General features: G+C 38.5%; 1 protein-coding gene across 5 annotated transcripts in view; it reads right to left on the bottom strand.

The window, feature by feature from the left end:
* The window catches only part of CDK6 (cyclin dependent kinase 6), a 130300-nt gene that overhangs the window by 93709 nt on the left and 13634 nt on the right, over positions 1-22957 (bottom strand). For all 5 annotated transcript variants that reach the window (XM_050310485.1, XM_050310477.1, XM_050310453.1 and 2 more), the window contains exon 3: positions 5196-5331. In XM_050310485.1, coding sequence (XP_050166442.1) covers positions 5196-5331 — 136 coding nt within the window. The remainder of the gene's footprint in view (positions 1-5195; positions 5332-22957) is intronic.

Genomic DNA, 22957 nt, shown 5'->3' with positions numbered 1-22957 from the left:
AGGGATCTGATCCACTATTTGTACACTCTAAATTCCTCACGCAGCTTTACTTCTTTCTTTACCACGAAAGTAGTGACAGGAAAACATGACTAACAGCTCTTCTCTTAGTATTTTTCTTATTAATTCGAGCAGGTTCTTTTTCCAGTGACTTTTAACTTTGATGTTGTTAAATACAGCCACACTCTGAAGACTCTCAGTACTGGCGAAGATGTTTTCCTGGAATATCTTGTTTTATTTTCAGAACTGCATGATTGTGTGACATCTGCTCCACATCTCATACGTGATCAACTGAGTAGGTACAACCATGGCAGATGGCTGATGAGTCACCTCACAACACTGAACACTGGTTTGCTTTCTGAGAAGCAGTATCTTCATATTAATTTTCTAAGAGTCTTGCAAAGATGTGACCAGTCTGCCTGATTTGATAACAGGTAATGTAAATTACAGGAAACGCACATGGATACAACAGCAACATTTATTCTATGAATGGGGCTAATATTTTAAAATTCAATTTATGAGCTACTTTCAGATAAGCCCACAAAAGGAAATTAGGTCATCACTGTACTTTCTCAATTTCAGGCATCTAAATACCAAAATCTGTATACCTGAATCAGATGGGTATCTAGGCTTCCTATGCAAAGAAGAAACCAGAATAAACATCCACAGAAGCTATTCACTTGGGTGAGGAACCAGGACACAGTAGAGAAAACATATACATTAAACCAGCACTCACTGTGATTTGGCTGCACTATTCAAGGCTGGGGGGAATGCAATAACGATTCACAGATCACAGACCTGGGTAGAAACACACTCCCACTTCTTCTAACGTCCCATGATAGATAACATATGCACCTGCTATACTGGAGACCTTTGTTCTGTTCCCTCCTCTGCTGACTGTTAGATTGAAACAGGCACAGCCCGGTTAGCACGTGTAGCTTGGGTAGCCTAAATTCTGGTCAACTCTAAGAAAACTGTTGAAAGAAGCCACAGGTTTACTTATAATGACTCTAGTTTGCAAACTTAACTTTGCTCATTACTAAAATTAAACAACCTCAGTAACACTCTGCTGTCCCCTCTCATTCTTACAGACCCTCTGGACTGGCAGAACAAGATGACTGGAAGGAACTCCGAAGAACCCGTGCCAGTATCACAAGCACCAGAACAAAATGTGACCGCGCAGCTTAAACATGCCTCAGTCCCAAAGGTTAAAACATAAAAATGCTTTAGTGGTCTGTTAACTATTTTAAAAAAATAATCTTTCTGTGGCAGAGACGTGTCATTCCCATTTCCACTACCCTTATGTCAACTAACAAAAGTTTCTAATGAGCCAAGTCTGTCGGAGGCTCAACTGCTAAGATCATTAACGTTACAAAGGACCTGAGCATGACTAACAGCTGTGTCCAAAGGAAACTGAACTCATACCTTCCATTTCCACATAAACCATCCTAAAGTTAAAGAGTATCCCAGGAAGAAAAGTGGGAGGAGACGATGGGCAGAGAGGAAAGAAGGAAGACGTTGTCATTGCTGATTCTGATTCATGCCATATGGAACACATATTAATCAGGTCTGACAGAGGAAGCCAGCAAGGGTGAGCATGACTACAATCCAGCAGTTACAAAGGCTTATTAATCAAATCAAGGGCTGAATATAGTTTTCTTTCAAAAACTGAACTTTCAAAGTATCTGGAGTAGTGTTGTCCATCCTGCTAGCCCAAAGTATACTCCATTAAAAAATAAAGGAAGTGCTACACCAGAAAAGACTTAAAATACCACTGTCCAAAATAACCTAGAACTCAGTAGCCAGAGCCAGAAACAGAGAAATGGACTAGAGCATTCATGTTCCTGGCAACAGGGAGGGGAAGTGAGAGTGTCTGCCCTACATCCTGGGTAAGTATTCCCACTACCAGGCAACATCTTATAGGAAAACTACTTCTATTATGTTATGGCCACCTGTCTATATCTTCCTAAAACACCCTCCAGGGTGACTCTTAATGCAGGGCACTAGGTATTAGAAAGCCAATGCTGAGCAGCATTAAGATAAAAGCACTAGTTGTGTTTAGAAGATCAATATGGTTAGTTTCTCTGAATTGTTATGGTCTGACTACTACCTGCAAAATGTAAATGAAATTCTTAAAACAGTCCTTATATTCCTTTATTCCTAGCATGCCCTAAACAGGTAAAAGCCGAGCCTCCCTTCCCTAAATGTTATATAATGATGGTAGCTAATTCACACAGAAAAGATCTTCTGGGGCTGATAATTCTCTCATAGTAATTTTATGTCATTCAAGTCCTACTAACAATTGGTGATTTTAAACCATGGTGCCAAAGAGGTATATTAGATCCTTCAACACCAAGCTATCCAGAGCTCACTCGGCTCATTTGGCACCTCGGTGTTGCCGACACATGCAGAACTTTAACAGATGGTCTTACAATACTGGCAGTTGTTTTGTACTGTGCTAGCGGTGAGGGGAAATACTCTACACAAATTGTCCGCAATTCTGGAAAATAAATGAAGTACAAATCCATATTAACCTCAAAAGCCAAACTATAAAAAGTCAGATTAGGCATTTAACGATGTATGTGCTCTGGGTTAAATGCTCAGCTGTTACAGAATGGCAATATTTCCCTGCAGCCAGAACTATGGTTTGCTTCAGTTTCTATGGGGAATATCCATAAAGACTATCATTAGAAAGGTACCAAAATGTATTAAAAATAAGCCTTGAGACCCTTCCTCATGTGATCAATCCTGACTATCAGCAAAAATACCTCCACAAATTGTGTGTTTTGACATAAACCATGAAGCAACAGGGTGCAACTTAAACTCTTTTTTCCTGTGCCAAAGAGGATTCAAGAAAAAACACATCAGCTACTGTGCAGATGTTGAAATCAACAGCGACGAGCAAGTAAACAGTAATTTTACATTTTTCTTCACCCATTTACAAAGAGATGTATCTACCACAAGCTGAATTTTACAGTCACTAATTTCACTGGCTGCAGTGGAACTTGCACTGTATATAAAAGACCAAAATTGCTCCTCCTTGTTTCTGTGTGGCTAAGTTTTCTCTTTTATTGTGCCAAATTACCAGATATAGCAACTGGGTTGAACCAGCAAACCATATATGCATGAGAGTGCTTTTCAAAAGTAAGCACAATAATTTCCTCCATCAGTATATAATCTCCATGAAATGTTTATTCACACACACATACTGCAGTCTAATAGTGCAATTTTAGAACAGGATTTTTGGAAATCACAAATATTTAATACAATGCTCATGTCTTCTATTTCCTTTAAATGAAACATAGCTTAAAAGATATTTCAAACTGAGATTTCAGAGGATTGGTGATTCAATTTCAATATATTTAGTTAGATAATATGCCAGTCACCTTGCACATAATTTTCACAATGTTAGTTGTGTTGAAATACAGTTTACTTAGGTAGCTTCAAAGTCCCAGGAGAAAGTAGAACTTTAATAGCATTATTGTAAAATAGTTCTACAAATCTCATAGGTACATTCCAGTCTTCTGCTAGGACTGCATCAAAGTTGTAACCATTTTTCAAAAATTCTATTTTATCCACAAAGATTCATTAAAAAACATAGTTGCTAAAGGTGAACAGATCCTTATTTGGTTTATTTCTAATTTCTAACTGAAAGAACAAACAACTCCTAAGTTTGAAGCTGTTAAAAAAATTATTAAAACAACTGAATTTCAAATAGGTTTAATGTTTTTTTTTCCTCCTTCAGGACTAAATGACTAGACTAAAATGACACAACATATTTCCACAAAGTACTTATATAAGCGTAAAATAATCCATCTCTGAAAGTATAAATTATTTTTCCTCATGAAAATAGAAAAATCAAAAGACATGTTAAACAGACACTGTCAAAATGTAGAAACATCAATCTCTCAGCTTATCTTCCCAGCGTATAAACTCTGTCAAACATTTCAAGCTATGATCCTCAATGTGCCACTTTGCTGTGAAATTCCCAGGAAAAAAGAGGAGTTACTATAGGTGTTTTACTACCAATAATACAAGCACATCCTCTCCCAGGAAGAACTCCTCCCTTACAGATGCACAATAAGAGAGAATATGCGAGGAAAACGTCATGATCATCCTCCCAGCTACTGAGAGCCTTCCCAGCTTCTACAACTACTCATGACTACCCCCGCCCTTGAGCCCATCCTCTACAGAGCTCACCACAGGTCCAGGATGAACATTTCCTGCTTTTGGAACGTATGGAAACTGTTGTGGTAAGAGGAGCATGAAACAAAAGTAGTGGCTTTGGGAAAAAAAAGGCAAAGGGAAAGGGATAGGAGCACAAGACTTATTTTATCCATTCTAACAATATCCAGCACTCAAACAGACACCTCTTAGGGAAGATTCAAGTAGTCTCAGCATAAACAACAACAGATTCTCTGCCTACAGCTGCAACCAAACGTCATTCTTAATGACTTAACAGAATCACAGAATCGTAGAATGGCCTGGGTTGGAAGAGACCTTAAGGGTCATCTAGTTGCAAAACCCCTGCCACAGGCAGGAACAATTCAATTAGATTAGGTTGTTCAGAACCCCATCCAACCAGGCCTTGAACACTTGCAGGGATGGGGCAGTCACAACTTCTCTGGGCAACCTGTTCCAGTGCCTCACCACCCTCACAGTAAAGAATTTCTTCCTAATATCTAGTTTAAACCTACTCCCTTTCAATTTGAAACCATTCCCCCTTGTCCTGTCACTACATACTCCTGTAAAAAAGTCTCTCTCCATCTGTCTTGTAGGTTCCCCTCAGGTACTGGAAAGGTGCAATTAGGTCACCCCTAAGCCTTCTCTTTTCCAGGCCAAACAATCTCAATTCTCTCATCTTTCCCTTGTAGGAGAGATGCTTATCCCTCTAACCAACTTGGGGGCCCTCCTTTGGACTCGACCCAATATGTCCATGTCCTTCCTGTGCTGGAATGCTACATTTTGCAAAACAGTAGAAAATCAGGGAATCTGTAACTCTAAAAGAGAGAAAATGACAAGTGCAGCATTATTCAAAAAGAGATTATATCTGTTAGTGAATACAGATCTTTGTGCTGCAATTCATGCCCCAAGTTGGGCACTATTCAATTTAGATATAACAAAATCCTATGGGATCAAAACATAGTTTGCTTTCTGATTAATCTCTGAAAATATCCAAAACCTTTCTCCTTAAATACCTTTATAGTTTCAGTAGGCACTCCAGGCTCTGGAACTTTATCCAAGTAAGTAGTCAAGTCTTGATCCACATGTTCAAACACTAATGTTAACTTGGTCTCTCTGTCTGTTCGTGACACGGTGCACACATCAAACAATCTGAGAAGAACAAAAGGAAAGAGGAGGTAAGTATACAGGAACCACTACAGACATACATACCTTGCAGCTCATGCATGGTTATCTAAATTTTTTCCAGCATACAGAATGGTAAAAGGAGCTTTCCAAAAGCAGACCAATCTTTGAGCTCTTGATTCATCAGATAACTGCTGATATATCAAAAATACCATCTTGGTCTTTCATGTGTGAATTCCAAAATAGGCTCAAGAATTCATCAGCTGTTCAATGTATAATAATTACATGAAAAAAATTTTTGACACAGTAACTAGAGTTAATACAGAAAGTTACTTGATATTTATCCACATTCTATGCTGCAGCACTCGTAGTCATTAAAAAAACCAAAATAAAGAAACATTTTTGAGAAAAAATACAGTGTTTGTGAGCACCTTCAGCTTCTTCCCATGTATCTCCCATGTTCACCATTACATAGCTTTGTAATTGAATCTCCTTTGGCAGAAACAGAATTTTTTCGCTGATTACTTCTGTAAATTCCTGGAAGCAAGGAATACCTTCAAAGTCAGGATACAGTTTGGAAAAAAGCTTTGTGCACAAGATGTCACTACTTCTCTCATCACTTCCTGTCATTCTTTTACTGAAATTTCATCATTTCACCTTGTTGCCCAACATCAAATGAATTTACAAAGCTCTTCATAATGACACATTCCCATCTGAATCCTCTATTCTCTATTGTTTTCTCTTTTTCATTATGATTTTTCTCATGTTCTCCACTTTATCTACATAGCAGCTCTAATCACTGTTTTATCTTGTTTAAAAACATCTGCCCTCCTTCTATGCTTCACACCTATACACTAGCGACTTCCACCAGCCTTCCTCAAGTCCCACTTCTATAAACTCCCCATAGGAAACCATCTAACAGCTGGAAGGACGTTTCTTCCCTCCTCACATACTTTACTAACGTGTTTATTCATTTAATCTCATACTGTACAGATCTGATTGCTCTCTGAAGCAAGGCAGAAAATCCATCACTACTTTTACTAATGACAGATTTAAAAAGAATGAATACAGTTACTGAGAGAAAGGTCTATACAGTTAAACTGAAGAATCTATTACTGATAACAGACCAAACTAGTGTTGATACTCTGGTTTATTTTTTTTCAATACCACAGCAATGACATTGTTATGTTATACATGTATCTTTCATCCTCTTACTTAGGATAACTGCTTCCCTACTTTGTGTGAAGTGCAGGATCTCTGATTACATTACCAAGTAGTATTTTTGTTGTTTGTCTGAGGACTAAAGGCTTTATATGGAGGATCTGAAGACAACTAATCACATACAAGGCCTTGGGGGTCCCTGCTTTTCACAGTGGACCTCTGACAAACAGACCGGGACAACACTTTGTACTGAGTTTTTACTTCTTACCTTAAATCTCAATATATTTCACAGAGCAAGGGAAGACTAGAATTACATAACCACCTGTGAAGACTCTAATCCAGGTTTAGAAGAGCAGTATTTTTCACTCGACATTTACCATGTTTAGCATGTGGTCCCACTTTAACAGCATTTCCTAAATTATCTTTGGTCAGACACTTAAATTTATTAGCCACCATGTTCTGAAATGGGTGCATGCACATTCTTTTTAGCTTAAGAAAGCTTTTCAGTGAGTAATAATTTGGAAACTGCAGTTCCAGAACATGGAGCAACTGTCATCCTACCTCTATAGAAGACTAACCTGTACTTAATCTGTAATAATCATATGAACAAACATTAATTAATTATTATGGTAATGTAACTGACTGTGACAGAAAATGTCTTGGCACATTTCTCATAAAGACAAAAACTGTTCTCTAAGATTCCCCCAATGGGGTACATGTGTCCTGTACACAGTAAATAAGCTTTCTGAAAAGTCACAAAGCTTCCTGAAAAGTGAAATTTGCTGGTATTTGGCTGGAGGTTAATAATCTGCAATATATTTATATAAATCAACGTGGAATGTAGCTGGACTGCCTATAACCTCAACACATGCAAATAGAGAGGAGCCAGACAGGTCTGAACATCTGAACATAAACACTGGAAAATATTTCCAACTGTATGATTCCTTTGTGTTGACCTACATTCACCTAAAAATGTTCAAAACCATCCTTTTTGCCAGGTATTTAATGCACTGGCAAAAGTATATTTTCAACTATACCAGAGTTATAATTCAACAAAAAAAAAAAAAAAGGAAAAAAGATTTCACTGTATTAAACATAGAAACAACATGTAATTTCCAACTCACTGTGGAGGAAAACATTGATTCTCTGTTTAATTTTTCTGTATGTGGTTTATGTCAATTCCAGCATTTTCTGGCACAGCACAATAAGGAACTCAGAGGAGCACAATTCTGGTTACCTATTACTGAGTAATAATATTATCACTGAGTAATAGTATTATCTTTCCTTTTTATACACTCTTTATGTGAAACTCTAAATGCTTTACAGTAAATCATGAAAGCTCCAGATCCTGCACTGGGCTGGGTAGAAGTACACCATGTTTACTCACAGAAAATACAGCTGCTGCCTTAGAAAGATAATAATTTAAAGCACATGAATCCACAGCATTAGAAAAAGGCAACATTTGGCACTGCTTGTGCTAATCACTCTAGTAATAGACTGAGAAAGACTCAGACTCTTTATTTAGTAGTTTCCATAGGGATACAACTACTTTTTATAAACTATACTCTTATATCCACTGTGAGAAAATCACCTATAAAGTCATCATCTTCAGCCAGGAATATCTCTGCTGCCTATAATGCATGTCTGAAACCATTTCCTTATGATTTTCTACATGTGACGGGTTTCCATTGCATGTGATTGCCTTTCTGGAACCGGCAACAGCAAAAGACCTTTTATTTAAAGAGTTACTATGCGGACACTGCCCTAAGTGAAGTAAACATACCTCAATTAATACAGGATTTCCATATTGAATACTTTGTAAACACAAGCCCTGCCCTTCTATTGTACTTACAAAAGAAACGTTTGACTTATTTGATTAAAGTAAGATCCGCTATGGGAAATCCTGCAAGTATTTAACAAGGTGTTTGGCTGGGAGTCACACACCGCCCGATGTGTCGACTGGAACTCTGTTGAACAGACGCTTAAGGAGAACCTGCGTTTTAATGCAGACACTTTTTCAACCTAACTGTACTAAAATAAAAGAAGCTTATCACCTACAAATCTCCGTCTCTATTTGATGTTATGTGTCCTAGTGCCTAGTGGATCTTACTACAATCTAGCAGAATATCTACCTTCTCACAAAAATACTTAGGCATCTTTTGCAGGCAGAAAACTAGGTAATGCATCTTGAAGTCTCTATTGCTTCTTACAAAATGTAATCTGACAAATTCAATCTCAGTTCATCCTTATTTTATCGTATGAATGCCTAATGCTTTTATAAGGACACTTACAAAAACTCTTTTGGAAATTACTGCGTCTACTGATTAGTACTAATTCGGTAACTAATCCCAGAAAGTCCTCAATTGTTATCGGACTTGCTCTGAGAACTGCTATGAAGTTTTGCACTTTCAAGTGGCATAAACACTTTTTTCCTGAGCAAACTGAGATAGCAGTGATGGAGATCAGGCCAATCAGCCCAAGCCACCTGTACGAAATACCAAAAGACAGATCTGATTGTAAGACCTGAAAAAACTGTAGGACGTAATTTCTCTAGGCTATTGTCAAACAGATGAGTGGTTATGTCTGGAAAATTAACTGGATCATAGTCAAGAGGAAGACCAAAAATTAGATACTTGCTGTTGATATTTTTACTGCAGTAGGACTAAACCAACATGAACACACATCCCTTTACAGTCACTCACAGCACTAAACAAAGGCCAGAGTCCTTGCCCTCTCAAGATTTCTAATAACATGAATTTACTTTAATTTTCTTTGGAACAGTGTCTCCCTAGGGAGAGTTACTTCCCAGCTTATGCATGACAGAGGAACAGTATTGGAGCCATTAATTTCTGTGTAGGAGAAATGTTTAAGAAGACTGTGGTGAGGTAAATAGTGGCACAGCAATATGCTACAGTTTTAAGATTTCGCAAGCCTGAACAAATATGCAGATGAAAGGATTTTGGTGGTCTCAACCTAACTCTGAAGGTATTTATCTGCATGACAGAAAACCAGCACAGAACTTATGTATTGACAGTGTTTATGCAAACACCACAAGACTATGCTACCAAGAGGATCACAGGCCATGGCTGAAGCTTATTGACAAAAATGGGGAGGGGGACCCAAATAGCTTCTGCTTTTACTGCCTTTGTTTCAGGTTAATCCTGGGAGTTCACAATTTTTAAGGGCACAGAAAATTTCAGCCTCTTATACTTAAAAGCATTGAAGAATGACAGTCAGGCACCCTTTTAGTCCAAATTTCAGCAGTAGCCTTATACTCTTGTATTCTCTGGAAGTCACTCAGCAGCAAGCCTCTTGTGCGCCCCAACCTTGTAAACTACGTACTCTTTGAAGAAAAACAGTTTGCCCCTGACTTTTAATATTAACTACCTTTTTCTTTCTTGTTTTTGAAGAGCAAAAAAGCTGCTGACAGAAACCAGTCTCTACTTGGAATCACAAATACCCAATGTACTGTAACAGAGGGGTCGTTTTTCAGATGAAGAAGACAATAGCTGGGCAACTGGAGTGGAACATGTGCGCTAGAAGAACCAAGTCCCACGTAGCAAAACAGGAAATAGAGTTTCCCACTCTGAAATGTATGACAGAGCTCTTCCCCTTTGTTCAGGACATGCTTCTTTGTCTCATTTATTCAGTAATCACCTACTTCTCCATGCCTCTGAAATCTGGTAGTTCAGACATAGATTTTTCTTTGCGAAGGTGCTTTAGTGAAATGATTTCAGATGAGAAAAAGCACACAAGCAAATAATCAGGCCATTAAATTCAAAGTATGTTATATTTTAGTTGCATTTTTTATGGGATAACATTTGTAAAATCACGTAGTAATGAAAGATCAAAGTTCCATTTCCAAAAGTGTCTTCAGGAGCTTCATGATATGCTTGCCACGCCAGCTGCAGCTGTCCCGATGCGTATCAATGTTTAAGATGTCCCTCCACAGAAGACTGCAACGTAATGTAGGGATGCTTAGACTCTGTTCAACAGAACAAACTCTGTACTGACAACACACAGTGTGACAGCACAGCACTGCCTGTAGCACAGTCAGCCAGCCCACCGTCAACTCTATCCAGCAACAGTCAGATGCCTAGAGTCAAACTCGATTAAATAAAATAGGCTTGGGTGTGTCTACACTGCTCATGGCAACTTTATGTCTTAAATCCTTATTCTCTACCTTTCTGCTGGGTTCTTGGAGTTTGTGAACATTTTTCCTGCTTTGCTACCCTTCCAGGAAAAAGTAGCAAGATCTCCTCTTGTCTTCAGAAGAAATCTCTTTCAGGCAAACAGAAGAATAGGGCAGAACTTAATATCAGATAAAACAAATTAATTTATCTACTACATGCAAATGTTATGCAGATAGATGTTTTCAACTCTGAAGTCACTCACTGTCTGCTACACACAGAGCAGAAAGAGCTCATGAAGAAGACACTGCATGATGAAAGTAAGGTAGTAGAAAGTCCTGTCCTAGAGACCTACTCCAGCAGACCCCAGCCAGTATTCTTGCTTATAGCCCACTCACCAGTGAGGTTTTAGGGGAAGGAAGGGGGACATTAAGATGACAAGGCAATTGTTCATCTGCAAGCTGAGCTTTGTGCTGTAATTTTTTCCAGTCTCTCTCCCTTTCTGACTTGGAAAAATTATTTAAAATGCTTAGCTGTATAAAAGAGGTTTTTGTTCTTTAAGTGTGTGTGAAGAAGAGAGACAGAGAAAGTGACAGAGAGAAATAGATGCTCTTGAAAGCGAAGTAAATAGCACTGGCTAAAGTCCGATAGTGTGGGCTGACTGGGCAAGCTTTCAACACTCAGTACCGACTGTAGCCCTGACCTGCAACACCCCTGCTCTCCTGCGCTGGGCCTCTCTTGAGCAGTGACGGGCCCTGGTGCCAGACTGAATGGTTTTGTGATGCAGACACATGTCTGCTCCGATGAAACCACCAAAACTAATTTTCATTTTCAACAGAAGCCAACATTTGTGCCCAAAAGATAAAAAGGCCAAGTCTGTTTTACTCACTGTGCCACCCAAGTCACTAAAAGATGCAGTTGTTAGAGAGTTTTACATCAAGGAAAAAGAGGTCTGACAAGATGTTCTCTGCAACTCTGTTTATAGCAGATACCATTTATTTCAGCCCTCACACTGCCATCTCTCCTTCACCTTTTTGCAAAGGGAGATTATTTTTAATAGACAAGGACCAGAAATGGAGTTGGTAAGGCTCTGTAATTGAAACAATATCCTGCCTTGCACAACTTCACTTCAGGACTCATCCTACAGTTCACCAGTTTTTAAAATGCTTAACTCCTCAGCAGTCCATTAACAATCTCACTGCAATTGATTTTATCCAAACTGGCCACACACTGAGCCACTGACATTACTGAGGGAAAATTACCAGCTGAGTGGTGCCTAAACATACTCCAGTGTGCTGCTGCACCAAACAGTCTGTCAGATTCCCTGTGTGAGAGATAGGCCAAGTCACCCCCAAATCAGAAAAATAACATGGCCTGTTATGAAGACAGTCGTTGACAGATTGTTTAGGATCAGCAATAGCTGACTGACCTATTCATAGTGCTCTCATGTGATCCTTCAGCAAGCAAATGTACACTTCCTTTCAAAGTCATGTACACTGCCGCTATACTGAGCACTGAGAGCTTCCAGTAAGCTTCCATAAGCTTCCAGTTCAGAGGACAAATTAAAGATGCTCCCATTCACTGGTAGTGCATGTGCATCTTTTGTTAAGTTTTCTAGATTTTCTTTAGAATACCTTCCTCAGGAAAAGCTGCATTTCTTTTTAGATTCCCTAAATTGCTCAACACGTAAGTAGAACTTATGTCTGCGTATTGATTTTGTTTAATTTAAATGAAAAGAGTACATAAGTTATTCTGGACTCCCAGTTGTACCTGGTGCAAGATAAGACACAAAAAAATCCAGTCTTTATTTGTGTGTAGCTCACAGACAAACTGTTGTTAGCCCCATTTCAGTTTACATTTTGAATTAAGGCTTGTGCCAAACCTACAAGATCTAAATCTAAGTCTGTTTCTAGATTTAAGTAAAATCAACAACTCATCTTTGAAATATTTTAAAATAGTATAAATAATAGTATAAATTATCATTCATTGTGTAGTACCTTAATAATCTAATCTATCTACACTTGAGACAATGTTGATGCCAACATATCAAATATAACAAAGGAAATAGTAACCCTTTACTACATATAAGAAATATTCACTGCAAAAAGTAAAATGTACTGTTTCATACTCTGTACCACCTCATATATATTTTTCAAATGCTTGCAATATCACAGCAGTTCCCAAGGTGTTTAATTCAGCTTTTTTTAAGTAATTCCAATGCAAATTTGAGTACAGGTTCAAGCTCTTGCTTTTCATAGATGCATGGGGGAACCTAAAAACCAAGAAGCAGCTACTGTAGAAGATGATAGAAGAGGTCCTCTGTTTTGATGCTTACCATCAATCCAGGGACTGCTGTTCCTGAAAGACCTTCAGGTTACTCTACAGCCACAATTCTACTGTAGGATGGTGGCTGTACCTGTACTCAAAAACCATGTGCTGTTTCAGTCTGAGTTAACCATTCAGCGTAGACTCAGCCCTCAGGAATAGAAGCAATCACAGCCTGACTGACAGTACTCCTGACGGGCAAATCTACTTGCTAGAGACACTGAACAAGAAAGGTAAGAGGCCGTTCTAAATGCTGTAAATGTATCAGAGATCTAATGATGCTACCACTTCCCAGGAAAAAGGAACAGTACTGGCAGCACCTGTGAGGAGTCCAAAGTTGTGATGGTGACGGTGAGGAGGGGAGAGAGAGTAATAGGTGCAAAATATTTTGCTGTGGTTCTGTTACAGACATTAAGTATTGTTGTAGTGATTTGTGAGACACTAACACATTAAAGCCTTGCAAGAAAATACACTTCTACGTTTCATAGGTAGAGTTGGGACCAAGCAGTTTGTATTTCTAACAGAAGGATCAAGAACTGATTTTCAGAAAGGAAAAGCTCCACAGTTCAACAATACCGTGAACTCCACAGCAAAAGCAAAAGAGCAGAAAACAGAAGGGAAAAAAAGTCTTAAGAAAAATAAAAGGATAAATTGGCTAAAGTTGACAATACTGACAGGCACAAAGTAAACACATAGTTCACAAAGAGAGATGTTAACTTGAAAATAAAATTAATTCTTTTTATTCCTTGGAACTATATTGTTCTAATGTATTCAAGGAATTATTAAGGAGATCTGTGGACTTTTTAATGTAACATGCTGTATACCCATGTATTAAACAGAAATCAATTAGCAGACATAGGAGTAAACCATAGTAAAACATTGCATGGTTCACTGTCATGCCCATTTGTTTGTATTTGGGTCTATTATTTATTATGTATCATTACTTAAATACAAACATCCTTGTCTCTCTGAATGGCATTATAACAAGGGAAATCCTTGGTAAGAGAATGAAATAAGCGCGAATGGGAAACCAGGTGCAAACTTCTAACAGTCTGTTCATTGCTACAACAGTATTTTATGAGATTTTGTTAGACCTCCCAGTACAAAAATGCAGTTTTGGAGTTAGGGTAGTAGTGTGCACAGTAAACCTGTCCTAGATCTTGCATGATCCACTAGTCCCAAACTACCAAAGAACTTACGCTGCGCTTAACTTCCAGCACGCAACAAAGTTAGGCAACTTCTAAGGAAGAATATACACATCACCTAAACCTTCATCCGCCTTATCTGCCTGATATCTTCCAGAAATGAAAGCAGAGAAGAAAAAGATAATTCATTGTCTTTGTACAGGAACGAAAGGCAAAAAAAGGGTCATTTTTCTCTTCCTTATACTCAGTCAGTCATTACCTGGACAGAGCAATGTAAATCCCTATATGCCATTTAACCCATATTTGGCTTTTACCCAGTAGTGAAAACTCTAAAACTCAGGGCCTTGCATGCAGGCTCCTCCTTTGCACCTCAGTGTCCTTATCTGTACTACAGCCTCTCCTTCTCAATTTTTTGTTGTCTTTAGTATTCAAGTTAATTCTTGAATATGGGCATCCCTCTCTGAAAACTATGTTTGTGATTTATTCCAAGGAGTTCATCAAAATATTTGTTTTTCCTTAACTTCTGAGTTGAACAAAACTGTGAACTGCTGCTTTCCCAGTCCTGGTGCACTAGAAAACAGCAAAGGATATAAACAGTTCTTGTTATCTTACAAATGGAAAAAGCAATTTAACACCAGATATTTAAACTGCATGAAAACGACTTTAAAAAATTTCTACATCTGTTGAAAAATCTGTCTATGGATTCACTAGAACTGCTCAAAATTTCCTGAAAATTCCAGCACAAGTAGTTAGGTGGCAAACGCAGTTGCCACATTCAGCAATAAGCCAAGAGAAAATTCAAAAGGTGTCTTACATTTTGTGTGTTGATTTCCACACGTTTGTCATGCATGGGGCTATAAGACAGAAATAGAAATGTAGTTCACAGTGCTTTTTGTTTACACATGGTATGGGAAATTACTTTGATCAGGTTTGATTGCTGATGTATTCCCAGTAATATTCCCATGTGTCATGATGCCAGCGGCACCACCAACTTTAGACAAAGGGAATTCCTCCACTCACTTCAGCAAAACCTGAAGGGAGCACAGTAAACTCAAGCAACCTTCCAGAGGCACTGTACAGTGTCCTGTCACCAGGCTCAACTTGCTACAAATGACATCCCATCTGCCCAAAAAGTAAACAGGTGATTTCCAAAAATCAAAACACAAAGGCAATTGCTCACATGGGTAAGAAAAACAAACAGGATCTGGCCAGGTTTTTTGAGGCTGCCAGATCTGTACTCATAAACATTGCCCTCTCCTTTATAAGTTGCACTGCAAAAAAACCCAAAACCTGAGTGGCAGAGACATAACTTTATGAGAAAAAGAAAAGAGTAAGGAGATATGTATTCTAAAACCAAAGTACCAAAACTATGGGACTACAGAGTTAATGTAACATTTAAATTCGGCAAAAGGTAGATTTAAGGCTTGTAATAACTTCATTAACGTAGCTGTCTTTGGTTACCCATCATCAGACAGCTCAAATGCCATCCATCTACACAACAGCCTAGCAAGCTTGTGAAGCGACCAGTTCTCCCCACCACCTTCAGCCATCATGGAAGAGACACAACTCCTGTAATGGGGCTGCTCAGTGGCTGGTGGTTACTCTGAATGGGTCATATACCCAGAGGAAAGAAGTATGTTGGTTCAGTCACTCTGGGAAGGGTACTGCCTCTCCCTGTTTCCTATGGAAGACGCCTAGATGACTAATTTAAACAAGATGCTTAAATTTAACTGAATTTAGAAGAGATGACTCTTTCCCAGGAAGACTATAACTGAGTAATTTTGCTTGGTGGGATTCCAGATTCTGTTCAGTTCATTTCTGAAGATACTTTAAAGTATTTCTTCTCATGGGGAAGTTAAACAAAATGAGAGAGAAGTCAAAAGAAAAAAAACCCAGACACTAAAACCACCTCTGCCCTATTCACTCAAACCTCAAAGACCAAGATCAACCCTAAAAAGCTCAGCACACAAGAGCCTTTACCTAAGCCTCACAAAGTCAGTACATGTATTTAACTGGCTTTGGCTCAGGTCCAGAATTTCCTTTAATTTGAAAGGGAGTTTCACCTGTGACAAACTTGCAGGACTGAGTTTCATACTGGTGTTGTGAAGAACAGAAACAAATGGGACTAATAAATCTTCAATAGAAATTTACAAGATTCTTCTGGTTTAATAAATTTAGCCAGAGGCAATTGCTCTTAACCACTCAATACATAAAAAGCGATCCTTTTTTCCATTAGCATGCAAATTCCTTACACGTTTCATCAGAATTTAAGACATTAGATCTTACAAGTTTTTTAAAAGAACTTCATAGTGCTCTTTTTCCCATTCACAGCCATTCACACATGACCATACAAGCTCATTGGCGGTCTTGTAATTTCTTCTATCAAGTTGTTTGGTTTTTTTCTTATTTTTAAAATTAATTCATAGCACATGCAAAGTAAATGAAAAATTGTCTGCTTTTATAAGATTCTCAGGTGCTTTCATCCTCCAGTTCTTCAGGTCTAATACACGTTTCCTCCTTCTCCAGCCAGCACTGTGAGCCAGCCATTTAAAGATTAGTGCACACAGAGTGAAGTATTCTACAGGCTGTACAGCTCTTTAAGTATTTCCTTTAAGCTCTTGCACACATATGTAAAAGAAAACAAATTAAAGATTATTTGCAGAGTTTGGCAATGAAAATGAGGTGTTAGTAGCATTTTGAGCTGGCAGTAAATTTTATTCGACTGTTTTATTACTTCAGGGCAAAGGCATCTATTTCTTTTGGGGCATCTTTTAGCAGCATGAGATGAGGGTTACATTTTAATGTACAGAAAGTTTTGAAATAAATTCAACATTTTGTTAAGTTTATGTCAGACATAAATACATAACAAAACTGCATTTTGGTTGTTCTGCAACGTCATCTTTCACATTTCTGAAAGGAATGCGCAAACTGTAATAAATCTTGCAAAACAAGGTCTGGTTCCTGAAGCACTAAAACATTTTTACATCTAGGCAAATGAAAACAATACCCAAGCTCTGCCAGCAAATGAGAGCGTGCCCTGCAATGCCCAGGCAAACAGAGCCGGCTCAGCCTGAGCTGAGGGAGGCCTGAGGACAGCAGAGCATCACGGCTGAGGCTCCGCAGCGCTAACATGGCTACATGGCTTCCAGCCAGCTCAAGGCATCAGCAGAGTCGGGAGGCATCTGCCTGGGACTGAGGCAGGGCTGGCTCCCATCTGCTTGCAAATGCTGCATGGACTTACAAAGCAGTGGACACAGATTACTTCAGACCATAGAGCAAGGCAGTGTCAGAAGTGTTGAGCCTTAAGTCACCAGCAATTGTCACTTCAGATCTGTCCTGCTCTTACACCTATTCCCTAGGCTAGTATTTACCTTTCTCACTTCAGCAAAATACTGGGTGAGAGCCCTACATGAATTGTTTTATTAATGTAATTTTTATTTCAAGAAGGAGTCAAGAGACAATGAGGGCTGAAGGAGCTGCTCCTCATTATTTTCTCTAAACCATACTGAAACTCTACAATCACCCTATTTACCTCTCTTTGGAGAAACAACACCAAAATTTATACAGTTGATGGTCTTGAGACTTTGTGGAGTTGACTAAACAGGCAACGGTACACACCAAACAGGACCCAAGGAATCAGCACAGTCTACAAAAGCCTTTTCTGTAGTCAGCTTGCCTACACCAGTGATACACTACTTTTTTCCCCCTGATTTCCACCTTTTTCCCATCTAACAGAACCAATTATTCCTCTTATCTCTACTTTAGCGCTTCCGTTTATCTTCAGTTTAAAAAGGTAGTAAAGGAAAAGACAAATTATCACAAAGTATGAAATGTATGTAATCATACTGGACATCATTATATATGTACAATTTTTTATATGAATTTTCACGCTTATTGCACCTCAGGCATCTCATTAAGGTGTCACTAAACTACCAATTATATCAATTGCTGTATCGTGTAACTTCTCAACTTCTGTGTGAGTGAACAGTTACCAGTGGCACCGGCCTACAAAGATAATTTTTTTTTTCACTGACATGTCCAATATACAATGGAATAGAGTTAGGAAATAAAATTCCAAACTCAAGGAGTAATTACACTGAATAGATACAGGGAACACATTAAGGAAATATACGATCTTAGATAGTACAGATATGGCTCCATTAATTGCACTGAGAAAAAAAGACATCATAAAACTGTCAAGATAAGTTAAGTGATTTAGGAACAAATGTCCCAAATTATAAAATAACCTAGGTATTTAGGGTCATCAGTACATTTGATAATCACTTGTAGTCCAAAGTCTCACCTCTCAATGATTTTCAATCAGTATCCCAGTGCCAAGATCACAAGAAATCAGACTGGAAGAAAAAAATGAGACCAGCTGCCTGCATTAAGTAAGTACCCACACAAGAGACATTTATGTTGAGGATGTGTAGATACCGCAGGCCACAGGATGCTTCCCAAAGTCCTGTACAAAATACAGAGCCAGAATGAGAGCTCCAGCCCTGGAGTTTTTCCTTATGGTGCATTTTAGTTTGAAAGCCTTACTGTCACCACAGGTCCCTGAAGCAGTAGGATATTCGTGAAATAAAACTCCTAAGTTATTCCAGGAAGCTGACCTCTACTATTTTACACAGGATATTAAATAGACCCCAGCTGTCTCCACTTAGAAGTGACTTAGTTCACGTGTTTTATAAAGGTCCATTCAGCTGCTTTCTGAGTTATCGCAGAATTGAGGTGACCTTCTGTGAAGAAATAGACAAACTATCTGGTGACTTCCCTCACCTACTTTTCATGCAGGTATATCTTGGTTTTCAAACATCGCAAACAGCATCTGTATGTTCTACACTGAGAATCTGTGTCCAGATTATGAAAATATTTGACTGACAAATAACTGTCTCAAGTCCATTGGAAGTAATATACACGTGCAGTAGAACTTTTTTTTTTGCTAAATCCAGGAAGACACAATGGTCTTGGTTTCCATGAACGCCTCTGTACACAAACACCTACAGTATATGCTAAGCACAGTACAGTTCACACAATTTTACCCCAGAAAGCAGAAGTGACGTGGATTTACATTTGCCAAAGCACAAGAACAGTTTTTCAGGCTTGTGAAAATTACAGGAATCAATAGGTTAGAAATGCCACGATAATCATGTTCATTAAGAAAATTTTAGCAAAATTATTTCAAGAACTCAACAGCCTTTTCAAGAAGAGCCTCCATTTAAAAGCTGACAAATGATATTGCAATATTTTTGTATAAAGGATGTGCTCTGGGATGAATGAGTTCTGGAACTGAGTGAATACTGCAATTAAGGGATGGCAATTTCATGCTTGAAAGAAGACAGATAAAAGCGACCATGAATTTTGCAAGATTTGAAAAATTAAAAAAAGAGTTGATACTGAGACACATAATCCCAACATCTAAATATTCCCTAAAGCCTTTTAAAATATATATTTGTACTGCAAACAAGAGGCAAAAAAAGTCGTCTATTAAAAAAATTAGTTCTGCTGCTTTTAAACACTGACATTCCCTGTTCAGTGGCTTGCTGCAGTGGACTGTGCCCCAGTGAGGTTAAGCCAATAGATGTTTACTTTTTCTGGATATTGCCCGGGCTCTTTGCCACTGACATTAGAATTTATAATTTTCATTTACTCTTTCCAGAATACATTTAATAAAATTTACTATTTTATTTTACTTAGGAGAGAGATGGTATTTCTGGGTTCCAATTTTCAGTTGTCATGTAGCTGTTTAGAAACAATTAGTTTCTGGGACTTTTTTTTCTCTTGACTTGCCCTCATCTTCTTTTGATTTTTTCTTTTAACTTTAAAAAACCGTTCAGACATTTCTAAAGCACAGGCAACAAGCTAAGTGAAGTCCTACATGTCTAACAATCCTAATCTATGCTACAAATAGTGATTCTCAACATCCTGATATAAATGTAGTTAGATCTTGAAATTTTCATGGTTTTCCTTTTCCACATAAACACCCATACATATGTAATATGCATATCCAAATAGCTTAATAGAGCAGTCTATTTGCTTTACTACTACTATATTGTTTTAATGGTTCCATAACAAACAAAGCTGTTTCCAAGCCTTGTTAAATCAAACTATAAAAGAACTAGCTCCAACAGACACCCAACATAAAAAATGATGGAGCACAACCTATTAGTATTATTGACTGATTTTTATTTTGAAGGTTATTGTGGAGCAGTGTGGGCTGACGTGTTTTGAGATTATGGAAAAATAAAAATTCCCCCAAAATTATTCCACAAGATAAAGGTATAACACCACTGTTTTTCAAGAACCCAAGTCTTTGATAATTCAGATGGGAATATAAGTTAGACACCAGAATTTTCCAACTATTTGCAATTGTACAATCATGTAATTCCCTCAAAATTATTTGAGGCAATGAAACTACTTGCAGCATCAGAATTTTACCAATAATGACATAACTTGCTCACTTAGTGGCAAATCCTGTATGAGACCAATATGACAGAGTGAAGGGTAACGACAAAAAGAGAAACCACAACTTTGAAAGGTGCCTTAAACTACTTGCAGACTGCATGAACGGCCATCTCCAACACACATCTTCAATAACTTTTCCTCTTGTAAAAGATTAACAATTTTTTACCAAAATGGCTTCTGCTGGGGCTTAAAACTGGGTGCAAGATAAACAGGCAATGCCCACCCATCCCAGATACATCCTGTTCCCTTTAGTACTTTAATGCCAAATGCAAACTAGAAGCAGATTGTCTGAAGTCAGTACATTTCACAGAAACCCACATTCTGCTATTAAAAGTACATAATTTTTGCCAATTGATAAAAAAAAGTGTCTTGTACAAGCTCTTACCAACAATCCATATACTACAGACTTTGTTAAAAAAATAAATTCCCCTATAAAACTAATTTCTTCTTCCATCTAATTTCTCACAGTCCAAGTACCCTCTGATATCAATACTATCTTTTTGTTCCCCTAACCCCAAAATATTTTCCCATTTGATTTTGTAACGTATGTTACTTGCTGTACAAATTCCCTACTTAGTGTTTCCACTTTTCAATCTCAAACTTTACTGACTGGCATTAAGCTCACTGAGCTCTCACAGGCTACAGTTGGGTGACCACTCTGAATTAGAATCATAGAACGGTTTGGGTTGGAAGGGACTTTAAAAGATCCCTTAGTGCCAACCGCCCTGCCATGCACAGGGACACCTTTCCCTAGACCACATCGCTCAGAGCTCCATCCAACCTGGCCTTGAACACTTCCAGGGATGGGGCAGCCACAGCTTCTCTGGGCAATCTGTTCCAGGGCCTCATCACCCTCACAAATAAAGAAATTCTTCCTAATACCTACTCTAAACCTACTCTCTCTCGGTTTGAATCCATTCCCCCTTGTCCTGTCACTATATGCCTTCCTAAAGAGTCTTCTTCCATCTTTGTTATCGGGTCCCTTCAGGGATTGGAAGGCTGCAATTAGGTCACCCCTAAGCCTTCTCTTTTCCAGGCTGAACAATCCCAAGTCTTTTCTTGTAAGACAAATGCTCATTCCTCTAACCAAATTGGTAGCTTTCCTCTGGACTCACTCAAACAGGTCCATATCCTCCCTGTGCTGGGTACCCCAGAGCTGGATGCAGCACTCCAGGTGGGGTCTCATCAGAGCAAAGTAGAGGGACAGAATCGCCTCCCTTGACCTGCTGGTCACGCTGCTTTTGACGCAGCCCAGGATACAATTGGCTTTCTGGGCTGCAAAGGCACATTGCTGGCTCATGTCCAGCCTCTCATCCACCAGCACCCCTAAGTTCTTCTTGGCAGGGCTGCTCTTGATCTGTTCATCCCACAGCCTGTATTGATACCAGGGGTTGCCCTGACCCAGCTGCAGCACCTTGCGCATGCTTGTTCTGCATGGGGAAACTCACAATGGGGAGACTCTAAATGACTAGGATGAAGTATACTTTTAATAAATTTAAGAGTCTGTTCACAATTATCTTACATTCCTGTTTTTTTTTATGTATGGCTACGTGTGTCCTTTTGTGAGTCCACCATGATATACTGGAGCACAGCCACAAAAATGGTGAAGAAAGTCTGGTTTCTTTCTTTGACATTCCCCACTCCTCCACAGAGTTTGAGGATCCAATACTCGTAAACTGACCTGCTATATTTAGCACCCAGGAAGAGGCTATAGGTCAAAGGCAGCAGCCAGGATTTCCAGTGACAGGAAACATCACCCTAAGGAATGGTGTATGACTCAAGTGACAGAACATGCCGCTACAACTCTCTATTTAAGTACCTACCATTTTAAATCTAAGCCTTTTCATATAATTCCTCTTGACAGTTAAATTTTTGACTACTTTTTGTTTTTTTAATCTCTCTTTCCTAAAGCCTACTGTTACTACATCAAGTTTGGGAACCATCCCTTTCCCAGGGATATCAGATTTAATTACTGTGGCCACTATGACTGTGTGTCTTGACTATTAAGAGTTTCTTAAACCAGCTTTGCAAGTTCCTTCAGGTTAGGTAGAGAGTGATCTCTCTTTTATGTACTCCAAGAACAGTTGCTTCATTGATGGTGTAAGTTTTGACTTTAAACCTTGCCTATTATGAGCAGTGGTGGAAATTGTCCTTTATTACTGTTTTAGTAAACTTAGTTGACTTTACAGCCTCTTCCAGAATTATAGGCTCCATATCCTTTCACTGATCTAGAGTATGGCAGAAGATCTGTATTTTCTTCTTATGACTTAAGCTTTGTTTCTGCAGAATAGTCTTGTTTACTCTAAACTTTAGGTTACTGGTGTAATTTTCTGTATTTCCTTAGAGACACTGCAATATCCTGATTTGGGATGTTCCATATAGTTTAAATGTCTTCTAAGAAGACTCCCTCATTCACCTGTCTAC

Source organism: Myiozetetes cayanensis, unplaced genomic scaffold, assembly GCF_022539395.1.
Source record: "Myiozetetes cayanensis isolate MyiCay16 unplaced genomic scaffold, myiCay2020 scf1, whole genome shotgun sequence".
In the NCBI taxonomy this organism is placed as follows: Eukaryota; Metazoa; Chordata; class Aves; order Passeriformes; family Tyrannidae; genus Myiozetetes; species Myiozetetes cayanensis.
The sequence above is the reverse complement of the archived record's forward strand: the minus strand, read 5'-3'. Positions and strand labels throughout refer to the sequence as shown.